General features: G+C 44.0%; 1 protein-coding gene across 2 annotated transcripts in view; it reads left to right on the top strand.

Moving 5' to 3' along the window:
* Positions 1-20,820, top strand: part of DUSP29 (dual specificity phosphatase 29) — a 31,615-nt gene extending 10,795 nt beyond the window's left edge. The window contains exons 2-4 of one of the 2 annotated variants that reach the window (XM_067539335.1): positions 3,531-3,757; positions 15,665-15,885; positions 20,573-20,820. In XM_067539335.1, the coding sequence (XP_067395436.1) occupies positions 3,582-3,757; positions 15,665-15,885; positions 20,573-20,820 (645 nt within the window). In that variant the 5' untranslated portion in view covers positions 3,531-3,581. Of the gene's footprint in view, positions 1-3,530; positions 3,758-6,729; positions 6,818-8,880; positions 9,199-15,664; positions 15,886-20,572 lie in introns of those variants that run through there. The other variant, XR_010918179.1, reaches the window with a different exon arrangement.
* Positions 20,821-26,697: the final 5,877 nt, after the last annotated feature.

Raw genomic sequence — 26,697 nt, 5'->3', positions numbered from 1 at the left:
TGTTATAGCCCCGCGAGCCCAAGTGCCTGGGGCTCTGAGACTCAGTGCCCCTGGTGTTTTATCGCTGTGTAGACGTCCCCTTGGGACTCCACTGTGCTCATTAAGATTTTACCTTGAGTTCACTAACGCACATTTTAAGAACACATCTTTTCTCCTAGAGAAGACACAGCCCTAGTAAAAGTAGGGGAAGGAGAGAGAGAGGGAGGAGGGGGAGAGAGATGGCAGTCTGCTGCTGAAGTACCACCACAGTAATTGTTGAGTCAACGCATGACGGCAGTCAGGCAAATTATATGGGAAAAGAGTGATTTTTAAAATCACCCAGCTCAGGAGGGTGGGACAGAGTAACCAAAAACTTCAGTCCTCTACGAAGGGAGAAGGAAGAGGAGGAACTGGAGTCTGAAGAGATACAAGAGGCTGATTTTCCAGAGGGTAACTTGCACATGCTGGATGTTAAAGCTGTCAGCACTGAGGAACGCAACTCTGCAAGGATCCCTAAGACTAGAGCGCTTATTACCCAGCTTGTTTTCTTCTGCAATAAGAGCTTTGCAGTTCCACAACCTCTACTAAATTGTTTTAGTGAGGGGGGTTATCTCATTCTGACTGTTCCTCCCTCTTCATGCCTTCCATAACTCATAGTCATTATTGCCTTCTTCCACCATCAGAGTGTGAGTGAGTGAGAGAGAGAGTAAGTGAGTGTGTGTGTAAAGAGGGAGAGACCCTGAGGGGAAGTGAGAGCCCTTGAGCTCTTTATTACCCCTCACCCCTCACAACAAAGTGGCACTGAAAGGAACTAGGAGGAAGGGGGAGCTCTGACATAACACCCCCGTTTGAGTGCCTCTCCTAACCCCAGCTGGGAGCATTGGAGGGCAGGCGCACAGCTTAAGGGAAGCTCTGGTCTTGGACATATCTATGGCCACCCATTACCGTAGCATCTATTATTGGAAAGATCACTAACGACTTCTCTTTTCCCATCCTGCAGGGGAAATAAGCCAGTTCATTCGTAGGGAAGGTTTACCATAGAGCTGATCTAAAATTTCCTGCATAAATGTTTTTTCAGTGGAAAATGGCTCCTCGACTATATAGAAATGTTTGCAAAAAAATTATTATAGGAGACTTTTGGGTTTTCATTAAAAATCTGTTGCTGAAAAGTGGCACCCTTGGTTTTGGGGGCAAGGAGGTTATGAAAACTCAGATTTTCAATGAAAACTTTTGACATATGAAAAATATCTGGCTTTTAACAACTTTTTTTGCAGGGAAATTTCCCAACCAGCTCAAGATGAGTTTTCATCTGCTAGCATTGCTTTGCAAATGTGTGTTGAAAAGGAGGGAAAGCTAAGTTAAAGCTACAGAATAACCTGAGCTAGGTCCAGTGGCATAAGTACTAAGTATCCCCTCTCAGAAGCCAAGCTAGAGACAAAATACCCTGAGGAGAACCCATGTACTATAAACAGAACTGTCTGTGTCTATTAGCTGGCAGAGAAGAGAGTGTATGAAAAAACCCAGACCACAGGGAAGCCATTTCTTCATTCTAAGAAAAACTGGGGCAACAGCAACAGCTCTTTCTTAGCCCTTTTAACTGCATGACAGGGCAGGTGGTGTATAGATGCTGACCAAAGCTAAAGGAGAGCAGTCTTGTGATCCTACATCATTGGAAAACTAACAACAGACTGGTGATTAATATCATGATGATGTGTGTATTAATACTATGTAAGGAAATACGGCTACTTAATGACATGATACTTTGCAGTCCATTAACAAACATAGTGAGAACCAAGTTTCCCCCAGACAGAGCTATCTACCTGTCTCTAATGAAATTAAGCAAGGCGTGACAAAGACTATGGAAGCACTATTTACATATGAATCAGGAGGGGGATGGGAAATCCACAAAAAGAAAAGAACAACATGAGGTCATCCTGAGTCGGGGGACAAAACAATGAGTTTGGGAAGATATAAGAAAAGAGATGAAGCCATCGCAGCATCCATCGCTGGTCAGACACAAGAGGCCAGTTTGCAAACTAAGCTGGGTCCTTCAACTAAGGGGTTGGAAACTCTGAGAACAAAAGATTGGTAAGAAATCTACCTTGAACCAAAGCTGTGCCTTGTTAAGTCTTAGCCATTAGAAAGCATATTTCTACATTTTTGGTAACCCTTTCTTCCTTTATTTAATTTATTTGGCATCCCTTAACCTATGCCCTTTTGTTAATAAACCTGTTTTACCTTTAATCTAAACCAACTCAGTGCTGTGTTTGAATGGAAGTGATTGTTAACTCCAGTAAATATGGCAAGCAGCCTGGGTACTGTCTTTTTCAAGGAGCAAACAAACCTTATTATTCCTCTAAATGGTCTGGAAAAGGGCTAGACATTGCAGACTGCGTGATTTGGGGAAAATTTGGGGGAGCTGGGGTCATCTTGCTAGGTATAACCAAACTCAGTGGAAGCTAGTGGGGGACTGTTATGTTGTAGGCAAGCTGCTGAGGTCAGAGTGCTGAACCAGGATTGCACAACACACAGAATATTCATCTGATAGCTTTTGGTGTCTGGGCTAAAGTCACAGCAGCAGAGCAGTTAAGGCACCCAGGGTTAAAGGGCAGGCAGTGACACAACCCGTTACTGGTCTAGGTTGCCCCCTAGAACATGGTGGTCTATGATCACAGATGAGAATTAACGCTCCTCTTTGGCTGAAAATTGCTCTATTTGTTTAGCACGCAGCTTTTGCAAGCATGCAGGCTGCAGCCACTCTTGCACTCATGGCTGAAGAGAAGGTTCAGTTAGTCACACCAGTTATTAGTGCCCTGCAGCAAAAAGGCAAACTAGCATTCCTGGAAACATTCACTTCTATGTTCGGTATGCAGAGTTGTGTTAAGATTTTGAAAGAGTGAAAGAGGGGCACCCAAAGGCCAGCATAAGGGACAAACTCGGCCGCTCTCTAGTTTGCCGTATGTTAGATAAAAGTGCATTCCGGGGTGACTAACACCCTGGAGCCCAAATCTTACAGATTATAAAACCAGAAGGGTCCATTGTGATCATCTAGTGTGATCTCCTGAGAAACCATAGAACTTCCCTAATTTAATTCCTGTTTGGACTAGAGCAGATGGTTCAGAAATAAATCACATCTTGATTTAAAATTTCCACTGACAGAGAAAATTCCCTTTCATGGCTCTTTGGAGACTTGGGGGTGGGGTTTTCAGAAGCACTTAAGGTTGGCTGAATTCCGCTCCTATGAAAGTCTGGGAGGAGAATTGGGCCAACACTGAGTGCTTTGGAAAGTCCCACCCTTTATTTGTCTTCACTGCCAGCAAGTTTATCCAATGAGCTACTTCTAATTCCTCTCTCAAGGAAGCCAGCAGGACAAACTAATTCCGATTGTGGGTCTGTGTCTGCCAGAGTATGTCTATCCATTTAGACATCTCCAAATCCAGGCACATTGGTTGTGCTGCTCTCACAAAGCATGGGGGCCCCTTTGCTGGAGTGGACCTGGCTTGCTTTGACATTTCACCCAGCTTCATATATTTTTTGTGATTACATTTTAGTCACTGTCCTGTTCCAAGTATCAAACGTAAGATAATCCTCTGGGGAAAAAGATGTCTTCAGCGGGTTTGAACATCAGGAAGAGAAGCGCGTACATGGCAGTCAAAGTGGACCCTGATGGAGATTACTGTACACCCGGCGCGTTTGAACTGGAGCGGATCTTCTGGAAAGGCAGCCCAAAATATGCTCATGTCAATGAAGTCTGGCCCAATCTCTACATTGGAGATGAGTAAGTGATTGACACAACATACCAATAGAGCCATATGGCACAGGAGTTCCTACCTCCACTCTCCTTTAGCCAGCACAGAAGCCACGGATGGCAGTCCAAACCAGTGCTTAGTATAGAAATAAGGGCACCCCAGCTCTTTCAAGACACTCGAAAGCCAAGATTTCCCCTTCTTGTTTTCAAGCACCACAGCCCAAGGAAAAGCCATGCAGGTGTCTCCCATTATCAAGGGCAACAGGAATGGTGCAGCAGTGACAGCAGGACAGGCTGCAGCATTTGGTGGGTAGGCAGATACTATGTTTAGATGGTTAATTTCAAGGAGTAATTTATCATTTATTACCAAGTGAAAGGCCCTGGATTCATGCTGAGTGAAGGGTGCACAGGTTGGGAGCACAGGACCATGGTGGCTCTGGGTGGCTTTATCCTGAAATGAATGGTTGGAAGCGATTGAAGAGTCTTCCCAAAAACTGGAAACATTTCAATGTTTATAAGTCAGAGCCTGGCCAGAAGGAACTCCTGTGCGTTAAAAGTGTCCAGAGTATAAACAAATATGTCCTTATTCATAGGGCTAGGATACTTTGAAATCATTTTCAGCTGCAGGATGCATCTCAACTGATCTTAGCAAATAAATTTGAAAGCACAGGATTAATCTGGAAAGGGCTATATTACAGAACTGGCTCCATACAACAAGGAAAACAATCAAACCTGTCTGCAGAGCAGGAGAACTTTTCTTAACCCTTAGGCACTATTGGTCGTATTCCCATTTTCCCCCTACTCCCTTTCCTAATGAGATATTTATTTTACATCACTACTAAAAGGCACAAGCTGCAGCCCCACCAACTCCAAAGTATTCATAATATTTTCAAAAGGTCCTAAAATTCATCTGCGGCCAGCTTATAAAAATGGAAAGATAAACATCTTTTTAAAAATGTTATTAGAGTCCCAATATCGTTGACCAATTAATTCCATGGTGCCAGAGGCAACAGAAAGACCCACGAGAGACCTGAGCTATAAGCATCCAGGGGCTAACACTTTACAGAAGAAAAATCATTTTTGCAAGTGTGGGGATAATCTGGCCAACAAGCTCAGGGACAAAGGGGAGAAGTGATTACGCATTTCTTGCTAGATCTTTGTTAACCCAAGATTCAGCAAAAACTGAAAGGGCTCCATTGCATTCACGTGGCATTTTCTTTCCCTTTCCTTGTTTAAAATCATCAGAGAATTATTTTTAATGTAATAGGTGGAAGGATTCTCCACTTTTCTTTGTGATGTGGCTTCTTCAGCTCTGGCCCTTTAAGCTGCTGCAGAAAGGCCCAACTGGCCAGTCAGAACAAGACTTGGAACAAACAGGGTCCCTAGAAACAGGCCACCATCTACCAACAGTTATTTTTCCAATTACAATTGTTTTTGTAATTCTGCCTTGTTACCCCTCGGATTTGAACAACATCCATAAGATATATACTAAGAATAAAACACTTCACCACTAGAGCAATTAATCAGGGAAACAAAAAGACAGACGCCCCACCACCTTACATGAGAATATTCAGAGATATGTTTTTCACTTAGCTAGGGTTGGCTGTTGAGAGTGTATCCTTTGGGGGGCCGATCATGCTAACTACTAAGAAAATGGGGTGAGCTTTGAAGAATAGGTGGGAAAGGGTGACATGATGGTAGCACTCCAGGTAAAAGCCATAGTCAGAAGAACTTGCTAGCCCATACCTGAAGCGTGGGCTTCACAATGAGATAAATACCCCCCGCATTAGAAGGGGGGAAAGAAAGCCATATGGGAAGGAGAGATTATTGGGGATAGGGAGGAAAGGAAAGAAATAAGGGAGTGATGGAAACATAAGGATTGGCTTCACTAGGCATATGGCCCACAAAAAATTAATTCTTTAGGTAGAGCTCCAGGTCACATAGGGCTCTCCCCAAAGACTTGAGGTGCTGGCCAGCTCAGCCTCCAGTCCCCAAGGATTTGGGACATGAACTGATCACCAGGCAAGACTCTGGCTCCATTACTGGGGGAAGCTGGCAGTAAAGCATTTCATTTTAAGCAAGTGAAGTCGAGGCTGCAGAGAGGATAATGGGGCAATATAATCCATTTATACACAACTCCACATCCTGGCACATTGGCAGTGCTCCTTTCGGTGTCAAAATGTGGATGCTCCTTTATTAGAATGGAGCTGGTTTTCTTTGACACTTATGTTCCCTTTTAGTTACTTTCACGTCCCAAGTATTGAACACAAGATAAGTCCCTGGGGACAAGATGACCTTGTCAAGGTTCACAAACTTTTTTGACCCAGTCTCCTCCTCTTATTTTTGATCAACAGCTTCCACCCTCAACTCATCGGTGTGCCTCTGTTTAGGGCCTGGTTGAAGCACTGGTCGCCAAATAGCTACTGTGGAAATGGCAACAGACGTCAAGTTCATTTCGCATCCTTATCAACCATGCTAAATTATGGCCCCTTAGAAGAATTTAGTGGCACGCTCATCACAAATCAAGTACATACACATAGAGTTTATCTTCCAAGCCGCCACATCTGGGCCTCATTCCTGCCTTCTGCATTTACAAGGTTAACAGCGACTGCTTATGGAAATGCCAATTAATTATCCTGACTACATAACCAAAGCATTGTCCTAATACAACGCAAGCTATCCTGGAGCCCTGGGAGGCCACTCTTTCCTTTTGTTACCGGACTTCACTGCAGCTGTTTCACAGAGGCACTGAAATCCCCATGAGGCCTAGCAGGCCCAGAGTAATCAAAGCCTTAAGTTTAACATCCTGTGCTCAGCTCCAATTGAAAATTTCCTCCAACAAGTTCCAGAAATTTTAAAGACCAGACCTTGGAAATGATAGGCGCCATCCCAGTGACAGGAACAGAAACAGCCTTTTGGTTCCTCCATGACCAGAATTAGTAACATGTAAATCATCTTCAATAGGGTAGGGAGCTGCTTCATTTTGTTTCCTTCTTTTACAGACCACTGTTTGATTCAAGGCAGGAGTCTTCTTCAAGTGGCCTGGTTGACTGATCCCTAGCCATGGAACACAAAGCATAAATAAAACAGGTGCTCAAAGGGAAACCCAGCTCCTAGAACAGAGCCAGAAAGTAGAGATGGTAACTGCCAAATTACCCATTACTCTGGCTGTGATTGTGGGTTCCATCCAAAACTAAAGAAGGGCCTATTTTGTGGTTCCAAAGTACCACTCACAAGATTTCAGCTAAAGATGATAGTGGTCTCCTAAGATCTTGGCCTCACCTCACTTCATCCCTACCTCTGATTAGGCCTCAGCTCTGAACCCTAGCCAAAACCTAATCCATATCTGAACACTGTCTCCTTGGCCTGTCTCTACCAAAAAGAGAAACTAATCAAGAGATCCCCTCTTACATAATACATTGTAAGACTAACTTCCAGCTGCGAAGCTCAGCCAAACTCCTCTAGTTTTGGTGAAAGAGATATTTCATTATAGTTCATCTGGTAGAGCTGACAACCATGCTTGCTACAAGGGCTGTGGTTTGAGAACTTACTATGGCAATTAAGCTCGCAGGTAGCACACACAGAGAAATCATCTAGAAGATAGGGGACTGTTAATTAAGCACACACTGAGTGTTTAGCCACCCATTAATTGACTCCCTCCTCTTCATCCCCCATTCCTTAAGGATTTTGTCTGGCAAAGTGATGTCTTTAGGTATTTCAAAATGGCTATGTTTAAAGAGAAAGGCAATTTGGATTAGTTCAGAAGAAACCAGATGGGATTGGCTCATTGCAATGGATAGCTACATAACACTGTTTAGAACATACGACCTCTTAGGACAACCACTGGTCTTAATCACATAAGAATAGAAATGTTCCAGGTCACGTTGATAGTGACCCAGGCATTAGAAATTTGTCCACAAAAAAAGTGTGTGTAGGGATTATTTTATTTTAAAAAGAAAAAGAGACACGTGAAAAGGTTTCACTGTGTATTGGCATAGTCGTCTGCCGGTCCTAGCAGAGGCTTTGTGAGCCAGAAGTTAAATACATAACTCTATACAAAAAAATATCTCGGGGAGAAAAAGTGATGATGTGGACTTTAGCTTTAAATGCCAAGATACAAGCGACACTGGCAGTTTACCATTCCAGTCCTCACAAATCATTTTGGTCTGCAGCTGATTTGTAGCAGTTGAAGCAATAAGGAAGAGCGTCAAAGTCTGAAATTAATTGTCTATGTCAAAAATGTTTCAAAACTCTGATGCTTTTGATGTGGGGAAGATTAAGAGGAGTTTCTTTGCCTAACACAGCATCTACAACATTTCAGTCAGCAGATTTGCTTTGGGCACTGGATTGCTCAGTGAACCCTGGCTTTCTCCACTCAGCAGCTGATATGAGTTATTCTGATTGTGAAGAACTTGCTAGCTAGTTTGCTGAGGGGAAAAATTGCTCCAGTTTGTGCATCCATGGAGACAAGGCAATGCTACATTATCTCTATTTAAGCTTCAGCCAGCAGTTGTTCTCTAGATGCGGGAGATGTTGCAGGAACGGTAGGCCCAGTATTAGTGAAGATTGTCAACACCTGCCTTAGCAATGGCAGGTTGCCCACTACTCTTAAGGAAACAGAGGTATTGTCTGTATTCAGGAATTCCTCATTTGACACTGAACATCTGGCAAATTATTGCCCTGCCCTTAGTCTTCCCTTGGTGGTTAAAAATACTTGAATGTTTGTGAAGAGAAACTCCTTGCACAGTACCTCATTGCCTCAGATTTCCTTGACTCTTGTCAGTCTGAGTATTAACCTGAGTATGATATAAAGAAAGCGGCTGTTTGTGATGCTCAATGATCTCCTTCAGGTGATGGATAAAGATGAGTGTCCATAATGATATTAGATACACCTAGTCAGATATCACTGACTATGAAATGCTGTTGACTTATCTGTTGGCCACAGGAGTAGACAGTGTTGCTCTGTGCATTTCTTGTTGAGAGACCTCAGAAAGTAGAGTTGCTTTGCTCTCCGCAGGGCACTCAGAAGATTTAACAGGGTTCCAACTTGTCCCTCCCCCTTTAACACACATGTGAGGTCATTAGGCACATGGGTAGTGGTGTCTTCAGTATGTGGATGACACCCGGCTTGTGTTTCTGTCTCTTCTGACCAGATGGCGTGGTTGAGTGTCTTCCCCAGTGTCTAGCTGAGACTGAAGCATGAATGAAGGCTGGCTTGTTGGTGCTCAAGAGAAAGATGCCAATGAGAGAGGTGATGTTGGTGGATTGGGAAAAAGAATTGAATGTGAAGAGCGGTAGTTATTTTATTTTGCAGCATGGGTTAGTTAAGTGTTGCTGGGATGAAATGGAATTCTCTTTGCTATGAATTTTTATTTTAAATGAAGATCACAGGAAGCTAGAGCCTTGTATAAGGCACCATCTTTTTGTCCTTGTAGAAATCTTCAAGAAATAAATACTATTCTTCAAGGAAATGACTGAAATGGAATTATATTTTTTGATTGCCTAGTGCTGAGTTGGGGGAAATGACCCAATGTGTTCTGATGTGTGCATATAATCCAACATAAAAAAGGAATCTCATCTTCTATTTCCCCCATATAAGGATCATTCCTATATCAAGTTCTCCTTTTTGTCTCAGAACTTTACAAACATAGATCTGCCTTATGTTCCACTATAAAGGCCTTGATTTTGTAAAGAGCTGAGCCCTGCTTAAATGCTTTGCTGCATAGGGATGGACTTGAGCACATGTTTGACTTTTAGCATGCACTTAAGTGCTTTGCTGAATCAAGGCCACTGTACCTAGCCTATCTCTTTTTATTAAAAGGCCTGGGTTTTTACTCAGGGACCCAAACTTTGCTCAATTCATCCCTTCACAGACTGAGATGTAATGTTATTTTCCTAATGATCTCCCAGCACAGTACTTCAGCTTCCCTGCTTTGAAGTGCATTCATGGCAGACATTGAAGATCATAACAGCTTATGCCACAGAAAAAGAAATCAAGAACTAAAACACAGCTAGTCCAGAAGCATAAAATAAAAGCAATTGAAGGATAAGTCAAATGCCCAGTTTCACCTACACCAGGCATTTAGAGCGAACTTTTCCTGGCATTGTGGCTTTATGTTCAATTATTGCCAGAGAAATAAAAATATCTGTCACATTTACAAGGCAATAGCAGCATCTATGGAGAGAGGGAGACAGAAAACTCTTAGCTGGACTATTAAACTCTAGTTGTGAACTAATTATAAGAGGGAGAACGTCTATGGCATGTTCTAGCTCAAAACGAACTAAGGATTGAATTATAAATCCTTGCACAGGGTTTATAATTCACACTAACAGCCTTTGTGTTAGGTCACTAGCTGCCTTACCCAACTGGCAGCTATTCATGTTTTATGTATTCTTTCCTTCCATCTAAGATGCTAATACTACAGTAGTGCTGAAAGAAGTAAAGGGAACAAAAGGAAACCCCCCTTTGTGATATACCCAAGAGTTCCAATGATTTTGAAATACAAAGGAGCTAAACTATGAACTGAGATTTTCACAAGTCACTCATGACTATGAGTGCTTCCCCAGATCCGTCTACACGAGAGTAGTTGTGCTGTAAATCAACGTAACTCCTTGCCAGTTATCTGGAGTTAATTGAGATGCTTGTAAATTCTAATGTGGGCGCTGCACAATTGTTTGTTCCTGGTCATGGTTGTGTGAACTCTGACCAGGAACAAAACATGTGCATTCACAAATGTACGTGAGCTTTTATTTCAGAATTTACAATCATGTTAGTTACAGTAGAACCTCAGAGTTATTAGCACCAGAGTTACGAACTGACTGGTCAACCGCACACCACATTTGGAACTGGAATATGCAACCAGGCAGCAGCAGAGACACTCCCCGCCCCCAAAAAAGCAGGATTATGGCCTAGATACATCACAGGATGTCTCTTCTCTATTGCATATCTATGATTTAATTCAGAGGAGAAGAGGGACTTGCAATGATAACAGATTTTGTTTCTCTCACTGTAAGCATCTGTAATGTTTAAGATGGATCAGTTACTTCTCTTCATCCAATCTCAGTAGAAGAATGGCTACATAAATAAATACATATTCAATATGCCTCTGCTAATATAAGGGGTTAGTCCAAACTGATCAAGAAAAATTACACCAACGCTTCAGTCCATAAGATAGGTAACAGCAGGCGTCAGGAAGGAACTCCATCTTCTACCCCCAGCCTCAAAATATGCTTACCCAGGAGGCCCTGGGCAATAAGGAAGGGCAAAGAGGATTGCTTTACACTGAAACTTCAGGGATAGCATATTGCCAGGACACTGCACTAAGTGGGCTTAGTTCCAATAGCTTAGGCCTCCAGGCCCCTCAATCTAAAGAGCCCTGGGAGGTTTCATTTAAATACTGTAAGGAAGTGATTATGCAGATATGATACCATGCTAATTTGGGAGCGACTATGCTAAGGCCTATTTTAAGCCTTTTGTTTGCCTCAGCACACACTAAATGTTTCCAGGAGCCTAAGTAGACTGACTTAGCTGAGTGCTGATGCAGTTAATAAAAAACACTGCCTTCTGACAAAGGTGACTCCTGTGTGCTCACTAACCAGTACGGCCACTTAAACACGAGATCTCAGAGACATGCAGCACACTATAATCAAGGTTCTCTCTTGATATACTATCTGCTTCTAAGTTGACTGCAGTGTTGTTGTAGCTGTGTTGGTACGAGGACACAAGCTTTCGAGCTACACAAAGCTCTTCTTAAGGTTCTTTGTCATTCGAAAGTTTGTCTCTCTTACCAACAGACGGGGCATGTACAGGAATTTAAATTGGACTGCTTTTGGAGGGGCACATTAAACAATCATCTTTATACACATTAAGCCATATTAACATATGCACAACATCTCATGCATAGAAATAAACAGCAGTACACTTACCATTTCAATGAAAATCCATGTGCCATGGAGCCATCTGAATAAATGTATTCACAGCATCTTCTGTGTTAGCACTGTTGGTTAAGTCAGTCTCTACTGCAAAAATTAACAGATGCTGAAGACGAGCTTCTGTCAGGTTGCTATGAAGTCAACTAAGGATGTGTTTTTTAATGCTAAAACATCTTTCTGTAGTTGCAACAGTAATAGGTAGAATTGCCAAAAGCACCAATAGGTCAAATACATAGGATACAGAAGTTCCAGGTCATGTTCTTTACAGACTTTCATGAGTTCCGGAAAAGATATTGCACAGTCCGATCCCGGAGCATTTAAAATAGGCTCAGTTTGGTGTGCAAATAAATCATACTGCATTTCAGGAACTCTGCACTGAAATTCTTCATTCAGTTTCACAAGTGCTTCTTTTCCTTTTGATATATTAAGTTTCCAGGTTTTTTGCAGTGAGATAGGCCACAGATTTGAGTATTACTGTACTTTTCTGATTAAATCATCTGTTGATTTCACTTATTGCAGCATTGAGTGCAGGGAAAAAGAAACTGACTTTATATTTCTCTTCTAAAGATTAAAAAGGTAGGATTCTGTACGACTCCCGTAAAAATGACACAGAGTTTTTGCCGGTTGCCTTTTCCTGGCATTTGCAGGTTCAGTTCAGTAGCCCAACGTTCAGCTTTTATGAAGTATTCATGGAACTTTTTATCTGCCCTCAGATTGCGCAAAACTTGTAAACAACTCCCTATTGAATTTACTGGACTGCAACTGAACTCTACCATTAATCCACCGCGAATACATGCACATACTTAACGTTATGAGGGGAACATGTGCAAACCAAGTACACATGCATCCATAACCTCACATTATGGAGGTATATGTATGATCTAACTGAGTTTATGCACACTCATAATGGCATGCTCTGAGGAAAAACATTCACTTCACTCTGTGAATGCCAGTGATAGAAAGCACAAAAGGCAGTGAATTGATCCAGAGACATACATATTTTTAAAAATGATTATTGGTGCTTGCCTCCACTTGAGCACGCCCCTGCCAACAGAAGTTGGACCAATAAAAGATATTACCTCCCCCACCTTGTTTCTCTAAAATCAGTATCTAAGGCATTAATATCTGACAATCTCGGGACAACCCAGTCAAGGAATCAGGGAAATTAGATTGCAGATGAATGTTGCAGTGTCAAATGTTAATATGTCTGTCATGTGATCCATTGTTTGGCACTGTGTCTGTTCAGAACAACGACGACAATGAACATTGTTAATTCAACTGCTTTTCATTAGATTGAGCTGCATTTGCAGAATCCAAATGTGAACATACTTTTCATGGACAGTTAATCTTTATTTTTCCATTGACCCTAACTACAATGTGGTCCTACTTGCTATTCAGCAAGGATTCCACTTGCAGGGGTTCTAACTGAGCACAGATCTGTGAGCTGAAAGCATTATTTTTTTCCACGTTTCCTGGGCCAAGTCCGAAGAATGGAAAACAGATTTTTTAATGGAACCATCACCGCAAAACAAAACCTGAAAGCAGAATCTGTGTTTCACCTCAAGCGTGGCAGAATCAAGAGAGTAGGCTAATTCACCTACCTCTGCCTTCTACCTAGGAAATTATGTCATCTGTTTTTAAAGTATCAATCTTTTTAATAGTATTGTAGCTAAGTTACATCCACACACAATCCCTAAAGAGTGGGTCTCTAAAGTTGTGTGAATAACTGATTTTTCGGTTCACTGGCAATTCTGGGGAAAAAAAATTAAACCATCTCGGGTTGTCCCAAAAACAAATTTAAAAAAAAATTTTCAGCAAATCGAGTAGTAAGAAAAAAACGGTTTGGGGTCAAATGAAACATTTTGTTCGACCTCAAATGAAATGCTTTGTTTTGATTTTGAGCTTTTAAAATGTTTTTTCATTTGTAACAATAAAACTGGAGTAAATTTTGATAGTCATTTTGAATCGAAAAACTGAAAGTTAGTATAGAAATAAAATGTTTTGATATGTTTGCAATTTTGTAAAAGTTTTTTTCCCCCTCTAAAACAATTCGACATATTCTACACAAAGGCACAAAATGTTTCAGTCAACCCAAATCTGCATCCCTCCGCCCCAAAATATTCAATCAAAAAATTTCACCCTGCTCTCTCTGGCTCCTCCCAGACAGGAAAGACCTGGCCGTCTCAGGAAGTAGTGCTGAGAGGAAGCTCGGGAGTGAGCATACTTCCTGCCTGGGGAAGTAGGTGAAAGTGTGTTTGAGCTTTACTGACAGTAAGAGGCACCGCTGACGCTGGGCTCTCTTCCAATAATAATGCCTTGTCTCTATTGCTCACTGAGCTCGTGTCTATGTAACTGTTATGGGAACTCTGCGTGTTTGTGCTAAGCCACCAAAACAGAGAGCCCATGGTAATGCAACATTAGAAACGGACACGGCTGCCTTACCTTGTGTAAAGCACCCAGCTTATCAGACACGGCTGCTAAACAATAGTCTTGGGCGGGAGCAATTGGAGCGACATGCCTTGATACAGCAGCAGTTCTTCTGCATCTCTTAAGGATTTCTGAACAGTTCTCAATCACACTGAGTGCTTTGGTACAGTGAAGAGCAACTGAATTTCCTTTTTCTATCTGCCAGCCAACAGGGTTAGGAAGAAAGGATAAAGAATTCATATTAAGCATACAGGCTGCATCATGGTGACCAGTATTGTCTCAGTGTTTCCTTGTAGTACCCTATCTGTCTGTCTGTATTCATCTGTACTTTACTGTCTTATATGTAAGCTATGTCTACACTACAGAGCCTATGGCAGCATAGCTATGCTGGCATAATCCCCTAACTTAGATGCAGTGTACGCCGACAGAAGTTTTTCTGCCACTGTAATGACCCAAACAACATTAACTAAGCCAACAGAAGCCCTTTTCCACCGACATATCTGCCTCTACACTGGGGGTTAGCTTAACATGGCTATGTCATGAGGGGATGTGGTTTTTCACACCCTAACCAATATAGCTATGTCAGTATATGCTTTTAATGTAGATCAGACCTTTGACTGTGAGTTCCTTGGGACAGGGAACCATCTTTTTTTTTCTGTGTTTGTACAGCGCCTAGCACAATGGTGCCGTGGTCCATGACTGGCACTCCTAGGCACTAGGGCAACATTAATAATAATAATAATCAACAACAGGCTATTCTCATTAACAGGTTTACTGGAGGTCAGATAACCACTTGTCCTCTCCTCAGCATGTCTGGCTGCTCTGAGCATGGATAGGGCATTGCACATTGGCATTGCACATCCTGACCACTTTAAGAGGCTTGAATATTCTCAGTTTCATTTCTCCCTCCCCGCCCAAACACCCTCCTCATCCCAGGAGCCAATTCCTCTTCACTCCAGAGGCTGATAGCTGACCTCCAGGTATAGTGCATTTATCTTGAGACAACTTAATGTGATCCATTAGTACATGGCAGTAAGGAGGAAACTGATAGGCTTCTAGGCCTCCCCTGGACACATGATCACGAACAAGTTTTTCTTCAAGTGTAGAGGGGGAAAAAGCTCAGTGGTTGCATTTATTTCAGAGGTGGTAAGAGCAACACGAACCCTAGCAGAATTTAATTCTCACTTGTAACTGACTGTTGGATTAGTTCTGTAATATTGAATGATGGGAGAGAGAGTGTCAGATGGTTAAAGGCAGGTCTGGAAGGAAGGATTCATGCATTCTGTTTCTAGCTCTGCCACCTATTCAGTTTGTGAGCTTGGACAAGTCAACAACCTTTCTGTAGCTCAGATTTCCCATCTGTAAAATGTGTAGAATCAATAACTGCGAGGCGGCTCAGTTTGTTTGTGACATCCTAGGATGAAAGGTATTTTATAAAGGCGGGGAATCAGTCTGTTTCTTTGAAGTATTGTCAGTGTTGCAGTAATTTATCACTTACAAAATAAGAGAAATATTTCTGACCTGCTGCAGCGGGAGGGAATGCCATTCAAATAGCTGACGGTGACGTTTGTTTAACAGGAAAACTGCATTAGATCGCTACAGTCTTGAAAAAGCTGGCTTCACCCACATCCTCAATGCAGCCCATGGTCGGTGGAATGTGGACACAGGACCAGATTACTACAGTGACATAGCCATCGAGTATCATGGGGTAGAAGCAGATGATCTCCCCAGCTTCAACCTCAGCGAGTTCTTTTATTCAGCTGCTGAATTCATTGAAGCTGCACTCCAAGATCAGAGAAGTAAGGAGGGGGTAGAGTATGGGAAGAAAAACCTTGTTTGCTATGATTGATCTCAGTGTACATGAGGATTATTCAAAAGCAGCCAACTCCCCAGGGGCGAAAGAGGCAGAGAAAGCACAGGAAAACAAGCAATGGCTAATAATGGAGCTGGTCATTTCAGGGAAGTCAGTGCTGATAGGGGGTTCAGGGCGTCTCTCCGCTGTGTCAGCCATTCAAATGCAGTGGGACTTGGTAGCAATCTAGATCCATTTTTCCGGATCGATCAAGCGGAAGTCGATCTATTAAAACCACCTCCAAAAAAAGCGTAGCGCTGCGTCGACGGGAACACATTGCCCATCGGCGCAGCACAGTGGAGACAGCGAACTAAAGGGAAGTAACTCCCGTTGACTGCAGCCGAATTTTGCCAGCAGTGTAGACCTGCCCCAAGAGTCCTTGCCCTCTGATGGGCCATTATTATGCAGCTATTGATCTCCCTAGAAGACAGGTGTCCCTAGTGCAAACCGCACTCCTTTGAAGCAAACAGTCTCAGGAAGAAAGTCATGAACTCAAAGGGTCACTGAGCTGGTCTGTCATTCCTAGAGGTGATCCCTCTCCAGTTAGCCAAGGCCCATTAGCAGGGCATCTGCCCAGGCTGTATGTATCCTGTGTATCTAGGATTCCAGTCTCCAAGGCTGTCACTTCAACATTTCTTACACTAAAAGCATTATATTTGCTATATAGACATATAAAAGCACTTTAGTACTTTTGCCATCAGATCATCTCCAAGCTGTAACAGGGATTTATTTTTGCCATCTTCCAAGCAGTAGGAGACTGAAATCACTTTGACAGCAAAGATCTGGAAACATTAGTTAAAGCCTTTGTAATTTCCCAGCTTGATTACTACAATTCATTATTTGCTGACCTCCAGCAGTGTTGTAGTGAAGAGTTTAAGCTGATGTGAAGCACCACAGCCTCGACCCCACACTGTCTTTCAACATTTACTCCCGTTATTTTTTTTTTTTTTTAAATCTCAACAGGGTGTTTTACCAGGAGCCAGCAGAGAAACTTAAGATTCTCCTGCTGACCTACAAAGCTCTTCATATCAGAGGGCCACATATCAAGTTTCCAATCTCTTGTCAACTTTTGTTCTTGGCTTTTTCTATCAGCAGCCGCTGGTTACCTGGCATGCCCCCAATAAGCAGCCAGGTCTTAAGCTTTCAAAAAGTACAGTCCTCAGCTACAGAATCTGCCTCTTAATAAGGCAGGAAAATGATAAATCATCTCCATTTTAAAACCCAAGTGCCAATAACATGGTGTGCTTCTTTAAGATTTTATATTCTTAGAAGGAAGAGAGGCCCATTTGTGAAGGAAACTGCCTAAAACTGGCAAGACTACACCCAAGTATTGGTTCTAGAAAGGGTGGGGAATAGTTAGATTTTCTGCATGGCTGAAAGCATCTGATCTCTAGCTTCACTTCCCCTAGAGATGGAATTAGGCACAAGGGGCTTGTCTATACAAACATTTAGTTCCTGGCAAGCTGTGGTGTGAATCTACCCCACAGAACCCAGCATAGTGTTAAAGACATGGTAAACACATAGAAGTCATGCGAGAGAGACACCGTTTCAAACAGCACTACATTACTAGGGAACTTTTAATGTACACCAGCAGGGTCTGCATGGACCCATTCGTGCACAGCACGTTACTGCACTTTAGAAATCAAACCCTGGCAGTGAGCATTGAGGCTCCATGTAGACAAGCCCTGAGAAGTCTGGCGAATTCTCGTGTGCTGATAAACAGTAGGGGAAGATACTTGGTGCAGTTTGCAAGGCTCAAGCATCAAAGCTTCTGGTTTCAAGGCTGTATCAAACATCCACGAAGCTTTGAGGCTTACCCAAGCCTAGACGCAGCAATGAAGCAGAAGCCTGACTCAGGGAATGGAGTAATTAATTTATTAAAAATACTTCTGAATTCAAGAGTAACCAAATGTGTAGCAATGACACTTCAGTATATAGCTGTTCTTCTGGTGGCTGCATTGATAAGGTGTTTTAACAACAGGGATACACAGTTGTGTTTTTTTCTTATGTGGGCTTGCGAAATAAAGATAACCTGTAATAGCCATGGAGAAGAAGAGGACGACAAAAAAGCTCAGAAACTCGTGTGGGCAAAGGGCACTGAATACATGTTACTCACACCACAGCCAAGTATGCTACCAGTAAGCCTCTCCTGCCTGTCCACATCAACATATGTGAATGGTCATTTTAACATATTCAGCCAAACTCGCACTTGCAGTAGATTAAGGGCCCTTTTTTTTTTTTTTTGCTGGTACAGTGGCTTCAGAAGTATTCCAGCGGGCATTTTTCCCATTCAAATAGCGAGCTGCAGTAGTAGGACATGTGAAGAGATGAGAGAATGCTAGCCAGGCAGTACATACTCCCGTCAGTGCAAGGAATCAGCCTTAAAGAAAGTGTAGGCAAGAGTATGTAACTACACTGTTCTATAAAGATCAGTGTCTGTTTAGCCACCTGGCACAGCAAGCTGCCACCTTTCCATGTGCCTAAATTAATTCCAGGCACCCTAAGAGTATAATAATCCAGAAGGTTTGTCTTGCTAATGCTCTCAAGGTTCCTAACCCAGACTTTGGAATCAATAGTAGAGGAAAGATGGTACAGTGGTTAGGGCACCAGTTAGGTTTGATTCTCTGCTCTGCCACAGACTTTCTGTGTGACCTTGGGCAAATCACTTACTTTTTCTGTGTCCTGGTTCCCGATCTGTATGATGGGGATAACAGCACTTCCTGACATCACAGAGGTGTTGTGAGGATAAATACAGTAAGATTGTGAGGCTTCCAGATACTACGGCCATACAAGGAGCTTAGTTAAATAGATTAGCACCCCAAAGCATTTGACCAGCTACACACAAGCAGGCATCACTTCACCCACCAACACACTGTACTACTGGGCCCTATAGGACAGGGCAAACCCCTGCCTTTATGAAAAGTCCTCTTGGATTTTTAATGTCCATGCACAGCAGACAGGATCTCCATCCTTGCCATTTCCAAAAGAGAACCATCCAGTGAATTGCATGGGCAATTCGTTAACATGGCAGAAAATGCAGGTTCTCCTCTTGCCACTGATGCCCAGAATTTCTTCTGTTTCCCAGCTCCCTAAGCAAAACCTTCATTCCTCTGTCTTTCCTCCCATCCGTCATTTATTCCACCTTTCTGCCTCGGCCCTTTTACAAACAGGAGACTGTAACGAGAAGAGTGAAGGGGTGAACAAATGGGAGTTTTCATCCATTTGAAATATTTAGAGTCATGATGGAAGGGATTTTCCTTTTCTGTTATCAGCAAGGCTGGAAATTGGCCAAGATGCCTCTCAAACGTTCGGATGGGATTAGGATGCAAGCTGTGACCATGAATCCCCTAGCACTGAGAGTTCTCGCTGGGTCCGAGACACAGCAGTGCTGCTCCTGCCAGGACCCCCCCCGCCACTCCCAACAGCATGGAGAGAATTGCTAGGAGTCCAAGGCTGGCACCCCACAGTTCACAAAGGGGAAACACTGCAGGCCTTGTCATGGTATTATTTGACCATAGCAGGTTGTAGCAGACAAAGCTTCAGGTGCTGCCTCTATCAGGGTACATCTACACTGCAAAAAAAAAAAAAAACCCCAATCAGCCTTGGCAGTGAGTCTCAAAGCCTGGGTTTACAGATTTGGTACAAGTCCCTGTCTGTCAACCTGGGCTCTGAGGCTTGCTGCCATGACTTTTAAAACGCAGCGTAGATGTACCCCCAGTGTGCCACCCTTCTCCTTCCATGACACAAAATTCAACTCCAGCTTTTCTCCTCCCAGGACTTTGCATCCCAGAATCCTTTGCATCAGTTCCTGCAGCAGCTCAAAGGATTCCTGATTGGACCCCATACCACTCACTCTCCTCCTCTGGCCCCCAGCTGCTGCTAGTGGGGGATGTTCCATGTTTATACGTTCATGTTACAACAGCACTGAGAGGCTCCAATGGAGATTGCCACCTCGTCGTGCTAGGGATGCATGTACACAGTAAGACACAGCCTGGATCTGAAGAGCTAAAATCTAAACAGACAAACAGGGTGGGATGAAAGGAATCATCATCCCCTGCTGAGGCACACAGGAAGTCTGCAACAGAGCAGGGAATTGAAGAACTACTGGGCCATCCTTCCTCTCTGGCCCCTGGTACTGGGGGTGAGCACTCCACACCTTTTCTTCCTCCGGGAGGGAATGAGTATATGGGCCATCAGCACTCCGCAGGTGCTGCCCCATCCCCCGATAGCAAATACTCCTGTGCTTCGCTCATTCTGCCCAAGACCATGGATCAGGGGGAGTCCAGTAAAGGGGAGGCCTGCAGCGTGACCATTCTGGTTATGTACTGCAGCATTGCAGCCCATCCTGCCTGGCTGTAAATTGACAATCCTCCAGGTGTTAAAGCACAGGACTAAGTGTGAGGAGATCCAGATTCTATAATGGGACTCACTGGGTGACCTTGGGCAAGTCACTTGACCTCTCTGTGCTTCAATGTCCCTGCCTGTACAAGAGGATATTTACCCGCCTTGCAGGAAGGCTGTATAGCATAATCATTAACTGAGCTATAAAACACCCAGGTCTCTGGGCAGAAGGCACCAGAGAAGGGGAAAGTGTTTATTATTTGTAAATCTGAAAGCCTTCTCTGTATTTGCAGACAAGATTTTGGTTCATTGTGCCATGGGACGCAGCCGATCTGCCACCTTGGTCTTGGCTTACCTGATGATTTACAAGAACATGACAGTGGTTGATGCCATTGAGCAAGTGCTGAAGCACCGATGCATCCTTCCAAACCGCGGCTTCCTGAAACAGCTGAGAGAATTGGACATAAAGCTGGCTCTGGAGAGGACAAACGCCAAGAACGGCATCCAAGCCAATGGAGAGAAGCATGGCACAGACATCTAGCATTCTTCACTCCCTGGAAAAAAACCTTGCAAGTGAAAAGTGGACTTGGAAAACAATACTGTCAAATGTTATTTGTTACCAGTACAGAGGAAAGAATCAACGGCATTTGAAATGCCTTAATGGGAATCTCAGGTGTGAGATAAATGGAGAGGGGAAGCAATCTTGTTGGGGAGTGTAACACTTGTTTTAGTGTGGTTCTTCAAAGCTCCGCTGTGCAGAAGAGAACAAGGAGGGACTTATGATGGAGGTCAGTGGCTCTATATGAACTACAGGAGTGTGCCCAGCATGTATGGGATGGGATAAGTGTGCAAGACCATGAACTGTGATTCAGACCCAACTGCAAATAGTTACTGCTGCCCTATTACAATAAATGTTGAGCAGCCGTTATTTTAATAACGCTTGGGAGGGGCTACTTTATCCCACGGAAAACCCATGTGTAAAACATAACACATTTACTTAAGTATCCCCACCCCATGGCCTAACACACATTTCATAAGGTGTTTGATGAATAAGGAAGCATGAGCTTTATTTGCATTGCCATGGATTAGCAGAACCTTTCCACATGGTCATGTATCCTACAAGAAGAGCCAATTCAGCATGCAGTAGCTTGTGAGTACATGCAGTAGGATCCAGAGAGAGGGACAGGAGACCTATGCACACATGCAAAGCCTGTGTCAGAGCCCATAGCTGCAATCCTCCTTTAAACTGACTGAATGAACTGAGGCGGGGTAGAAAAAGGGACTTTGGGTTTAGCTCCTTGTACACAAGAACGAGCTCCTTTCAGACCCCAAACTCCTATTTCCAGTCCTGCTGGAAATAAACCAGAGCTATAACACCAGTCCTTACTGAAGTTGCATCTTTGGAGTCTATTTGATAAGGCCAAAAGCAAACGTTCATGGAAAGGGTCAGATATATGATTTGTATCTAATCCAGAAAAAATAAAACTCTGCTTTTCACAGTCTGCTTCTCTGAAGATGCCCAGATTTTACTCTGTTCCCACCTTCCCAGCTACTACCACATCCCTGTACTGTTTGATTTGCCAGAATATAGTTGACTATAACCACTCAGAACAGTTTAGGGGCTGGCCCCCATCTCTTCTCCCCAGCCTCTCAGCCCCCAATGATGGCAGTTCTGGGGACACGTCTTCTGTTTGGCTCTCTGGATTCTACCCCACCTCTATGCTAGTCTGCATAGGTTCCCATTCCACATTCATCGCTGCAGCATCTGAGCCCCTTCCAGGGATCCATTAAGCAACAGACTAACATCTGTCACATCTGCCGGGGGGGGGGGGGGGAGGGGGCTGTGCAGGCAGAGGACTCTGCTTCATTCCAGATTTTTTTTTTTTAAATATACACACACAGTCCATGGTATGTTTAGATTAGAAAAGGCAAGGTCAAAGAAATACACTTTGCGCTGAGAGGTGGTCAGGTTTGGAATGATCCTTGGCTCCTGCAGGAGCTCATTCTGCAGTCTCAGCCCAGCTCCCGAGAAGCTCTGTCTCCTGCACAGATGAGCTTTACCCTTATGGTAGAAGCTTCCAGAGAACACAATTGCTCAGCAGCTCCTGTGGTCCCCTGCATTACTTCTCTTCCCCAACAATTCCTGCATCGCTAAGCACCTGATTCCTCGCTCTCTGCCACCCCTCACCCCATTACTCTAGCACCAGACACGTGTTTCCCCTTCCCGTAGGGAAGTTGCACTGTCCAATGAAATAATCACAAGGCAGGAGCCAGGAACCCTGAGTTCTATCCCCAGCTTTGCCACTGGCACAGTCTGTGACCTCTGGGACACATCACCAGCCAGAGTGCACTGATGAGCTGGGGGAGAAGAAAGGGTTCCAGGAGACTCTTCCCCTCCAGCACGCAGCTGTCATTTGGCTGGCTGTGCAGTGGAGAGGGGACATGGATATTGCCAGCCAGGCAGCAGGCCCCAAGAGAGGCATCTCTGGGCAGGCCTGGGAACTTAGTCTATCCATCCCCAGCCCCCTCAGTTTCTGAGAGGTGTAATCCAGCTCCCAACTTCTCTGCCTAGGTTTCCCCCTTTTATACACTGGGGGGATAACACCTGCTTCGCAAGGTGCTTGAACATGAACGTTTGCACAGCACTTTAAACAGGAGGTGGGGGAACTGCCTTGGGTGCCATTAACTAGCTCTCTTCCCTCTGAACTACTGCAGTATTAGGTACCCATTTCTCCCTCACTGGGCACCTTTTTTTATCCCTCCATTAACCCCCACCCCATTAATGCAGTTCTAGGGCATTTTATATTCCGGGCTCCGTACCCGAGGCCTTCCTCCCATTTCCTGCTGAAGCGAAGCTGTTTGGCAGAGTGATGCTTTGAAGAACTAGCAGGGAGAATCCCGCCTGCCCCTTGAATGCACACTGCCCCATTTGTCACAGTGGCATGAAGTCTTGGGATCCTGACTGACTCATCAATGTGGCTAGATGACATGCCAATCCCAATAACTAAAATCCCTTTTCCACCTCCAGATCGCTGTGAACCTTTGCTTTTCCCTCCGGGATAGGCTCACCAGATATCAAGTGTGAAAAATTAGGACAGGGGCTGGGAGATCATAAGAGCATATATAAGACAAAGCCCCAAATATCAGGACTGTCCCTATAAAATCTGGGGACATCTGGTCACCCTACTCTGGGACTTGGAACAAACTTCTGGAGGAAAGGAGATGATTCCAGAGTCCAAGTCTTTAGGAAATGCTGCACTTGCTTCTTCTTTAAAGACTTTGCTTCCATAACTGACAGACACAACTTCAAACCACCCCCTCTTCCACCATCCACTCCCACCCAAAATCCTACCCCAGCAGAGCTTACTATGACCTTAAAAGAGAGAAGGAGCCAGAAACTTCAGGAAGTACAGAATCTATTTCACATGAAAGGGGCTCAGATGCTACAGAGATGAGCAACAGCACAAAATCCTAAAATAGATAAATTAAATGACACAAAGTGAGTGCTGGAGGGTTTCCTGACTTGGAAGCTGCTAGCCAGCCAGCCATCTCATTTGTGCCACCTCCTGCCTTCTCCGTTTCTACTCTCCTAACATGACAAGCTCCAGCAGAGCAGAATTCAGAAAACACACAGATGAAGAGAGTCACGGTCCAATTCTGCAGAGCAGCTTTTGGAGTAGGGCACAAAAAATAAAATAAAATAAAAACCAACAGCAACAAAACCACACGTGCACAACATCCCCTGAGCAGGTCAGGAGTGCAGGCAATTACAGCAAAAATATGAAATACAAATACTCTATACACAACTGCCAAAATAACACACAGCACATCTCTTGTATATTTTACCATCTAGTTTTAATAGGCTCTTGCTAAATGTTCAAAATGTCCAAAACTCATCAGATATGAGCCTTCTGAAATTAAAGATTCTGTCTACCACACAATTGACCAGGATACAAAATACCTGAAGAACTTAAGAGAGAAATTATTGCTATGGGCTTAGTTCTCCTGGAGCAGCCCTGGAAACAAATGAACTGCTTAAATAATATATGCTCTTCCTCATGCGCAAACTGCAATTTCCTGTGGGCTGCTAAGGAGTGGTTTATGCTTAACATTACAAATAACCGTGCTTCAAATAAAAACAGTTTTAATGAGGTTCTGCATGTTTGCTTTATTAAAGAAAAACACACACTATAGAGAGAGACAGGGTAGGTTAACCTGAGAATGGAAAAATTTACAAACTACCATGTTGTTTTCATTATCCAAGACAGAGCTGTTGCTATGCTCTCAGTCATAACTGTATATATTCACGAACAAGGAGCTGGGCTTAGGCCACGCTACAAAACATTCCTGTGCTCAAACGTGGCTGCCAACAATTGTGTTAAGATACAACAGGCGCCCATCTACTCTGCCCACTAAACCCTATTCAGCACGGGGTCACCTAATACTAGCTTTGGCAACTACATTCAGACATGGTGACATCTTCCAGGTCTTGCTGGTCTTCCATGTAGTCAATACAAAAGACTAAAACCAACCACATGACTTCCTTGCCTTATTTACACCCTCAACAGGACACTGTCCCCAGAAGTTTGCTCTTGTAACTCAACATCTCAATTAGAGAGCAACAGAGCTTCATGGGCCAGGGAAATTATTGCCTCACAGCACAGGAAACCAGGGCGCTTTCTTGTTCTCTATCAGGTGAACTACAAATTAGGATGCTATAGGGAGACTATGGAATCAAAGTGGGGAGAGAGCTGAAAGTGGGACACAGCATCTCAAGCAGATGGGGGAGCCTCTGTCTTTGAAGGCACTGAGAAGCTGCTCTTTTGGGGTGTCTCAGAGGAGAGGCAGGGTCATACCACGTTCCTGAGCATCCTTATCTCATGCTGTGTTCATGTAAGTATCGCTCATGGACTTTACAAACTGCCGGTTGCTAAGTGCATTTCAAAGATGTATTTTTGGATACTATTGTTTGTGCCTATATGGTACCTGCCCTCAGAACCCTCATTTGCTGCATCACAGATGCTAAACTAAACACAAACCAAATTACCAACAAGCAATGGGTAGGCACCATCTGCAATCAACTGCATTCATGAGACTACTGATCCTGGGGAGTGGGGCAATTTTGGTTTTTAGGCACTAGGCAAGTATACCAGGCCGACACTGATGGGGTTTGCAAGATTTCTATCGCTTCTGTGTTTTTCAGCAATACACAAACTGGCTTCAGGATGAATCTCACATACCATGAGGCCTTTAAAGCTCGAAATTATTCAGTTTTGGGACCATCGACTTTGGAACCACATACGGTAGATGTTACAGCCACTGTGAACCTCTTTCTCGAGTAAAGAGCATTTCTGTTGACCCTGGGACAGTGGAAGGGCAAGATGAACTGGCTTTGAAATACTGCACTCCCCCCCCATTCATGTTTGTATTGTTAGTGGGGGAAAATACACTTCCACCACCCTCCCATGGGGCACAGAGGGCTTTTGACAACAGCAGAACTGGTCTGTATTCACAGTACGGGGTTGGGCGTTGGCAGGATTCCAGAAGCTGGCACTCGGAACCCCAAGGCACAGGTGTGTTTCTGCAGGGGAAGGTACACGGGCTGGTGGCTCTTCTACTAGGCACATTCTCTGGTGTTTCTTCCCAGAAGCCCATGGAGGGGTGCTGTGGCGCAGAGGCAGTGGTGGCAACCATGCATCCTATTGATGCTCAGTAGCTTGGGAGAAAGGGAAGGTTTTTTTTTCCCCCGCAGCAGGCCTCCCTAGCTCACAGCTGGACTACTCTGACCGGGCAATTGGAACAGTACAGGGCCACACTGCGGAAATCTTGAGGGCACAAGAGTACAGTATAGACAGGAGCAGAACAAGCTTCTCCACGAATGGGAACACCAAGGGCCTGCCATGGTGGTGGTTTACATGACACGGACACCTGACTTCTGGGACAACACTAAACTCATTACACAGCGGCCACCAAAAAGCCACCAGAGATAGGGCAGCATTTCTTACCTGTTATGATAAGTCAGGTGACCAACCATCAGGTTCATGACCAATCCCCCAAGGTCTCAAAATCTAGCTAATGGGTGCACCTGGGCTTTTTGGAGCTCAGTCAGGAGAGCCACCAACCACCTCAGAAAGAAACTTCTGGGTCTAAAGCATTCACAAAGGCTTTTTGCAGGAGATAGTTTCCTTCATTCCTCCCTCTCAAAGGCCTCCAGACTAATTCCTTGGCGCACCTCCCTTTTGACTGTGTGCTGGGGCAATGAATCAATTTGGGACAGCTGACCCAGTCCTACTATTCTGACAACCTTTGCACATAAGGGACAGCTGTAGACTTTGCTCTCTTCTGAGGAAGAGTTAAACCCTTCTCCTTGCCAATCAGGCCTATACATCCCACCACACCTTCTCATGGGTCCTCGTGT

This window comes from Emydura macquarii, unplaced genomic scaffold, assembly GCF_026122565.2.
Source record: "Emydura macquarii macquarii isolate MOO-44397 ecotype Brisbane River unplaced genomic scaffold, CSIRO-AGI_Emac_v2 contig_67, whole genome shotgun sequence".
Taxonomy (NCBI): Eukaryota; Metazoa; Chordata; order Testudines; family Chelidae; genus Emydura; species Emydura macquarii.
Note: the sequence above shows the minus strand (reverse complement) of the source record. Positions and strands in the feature narration are given on the sequence as shown.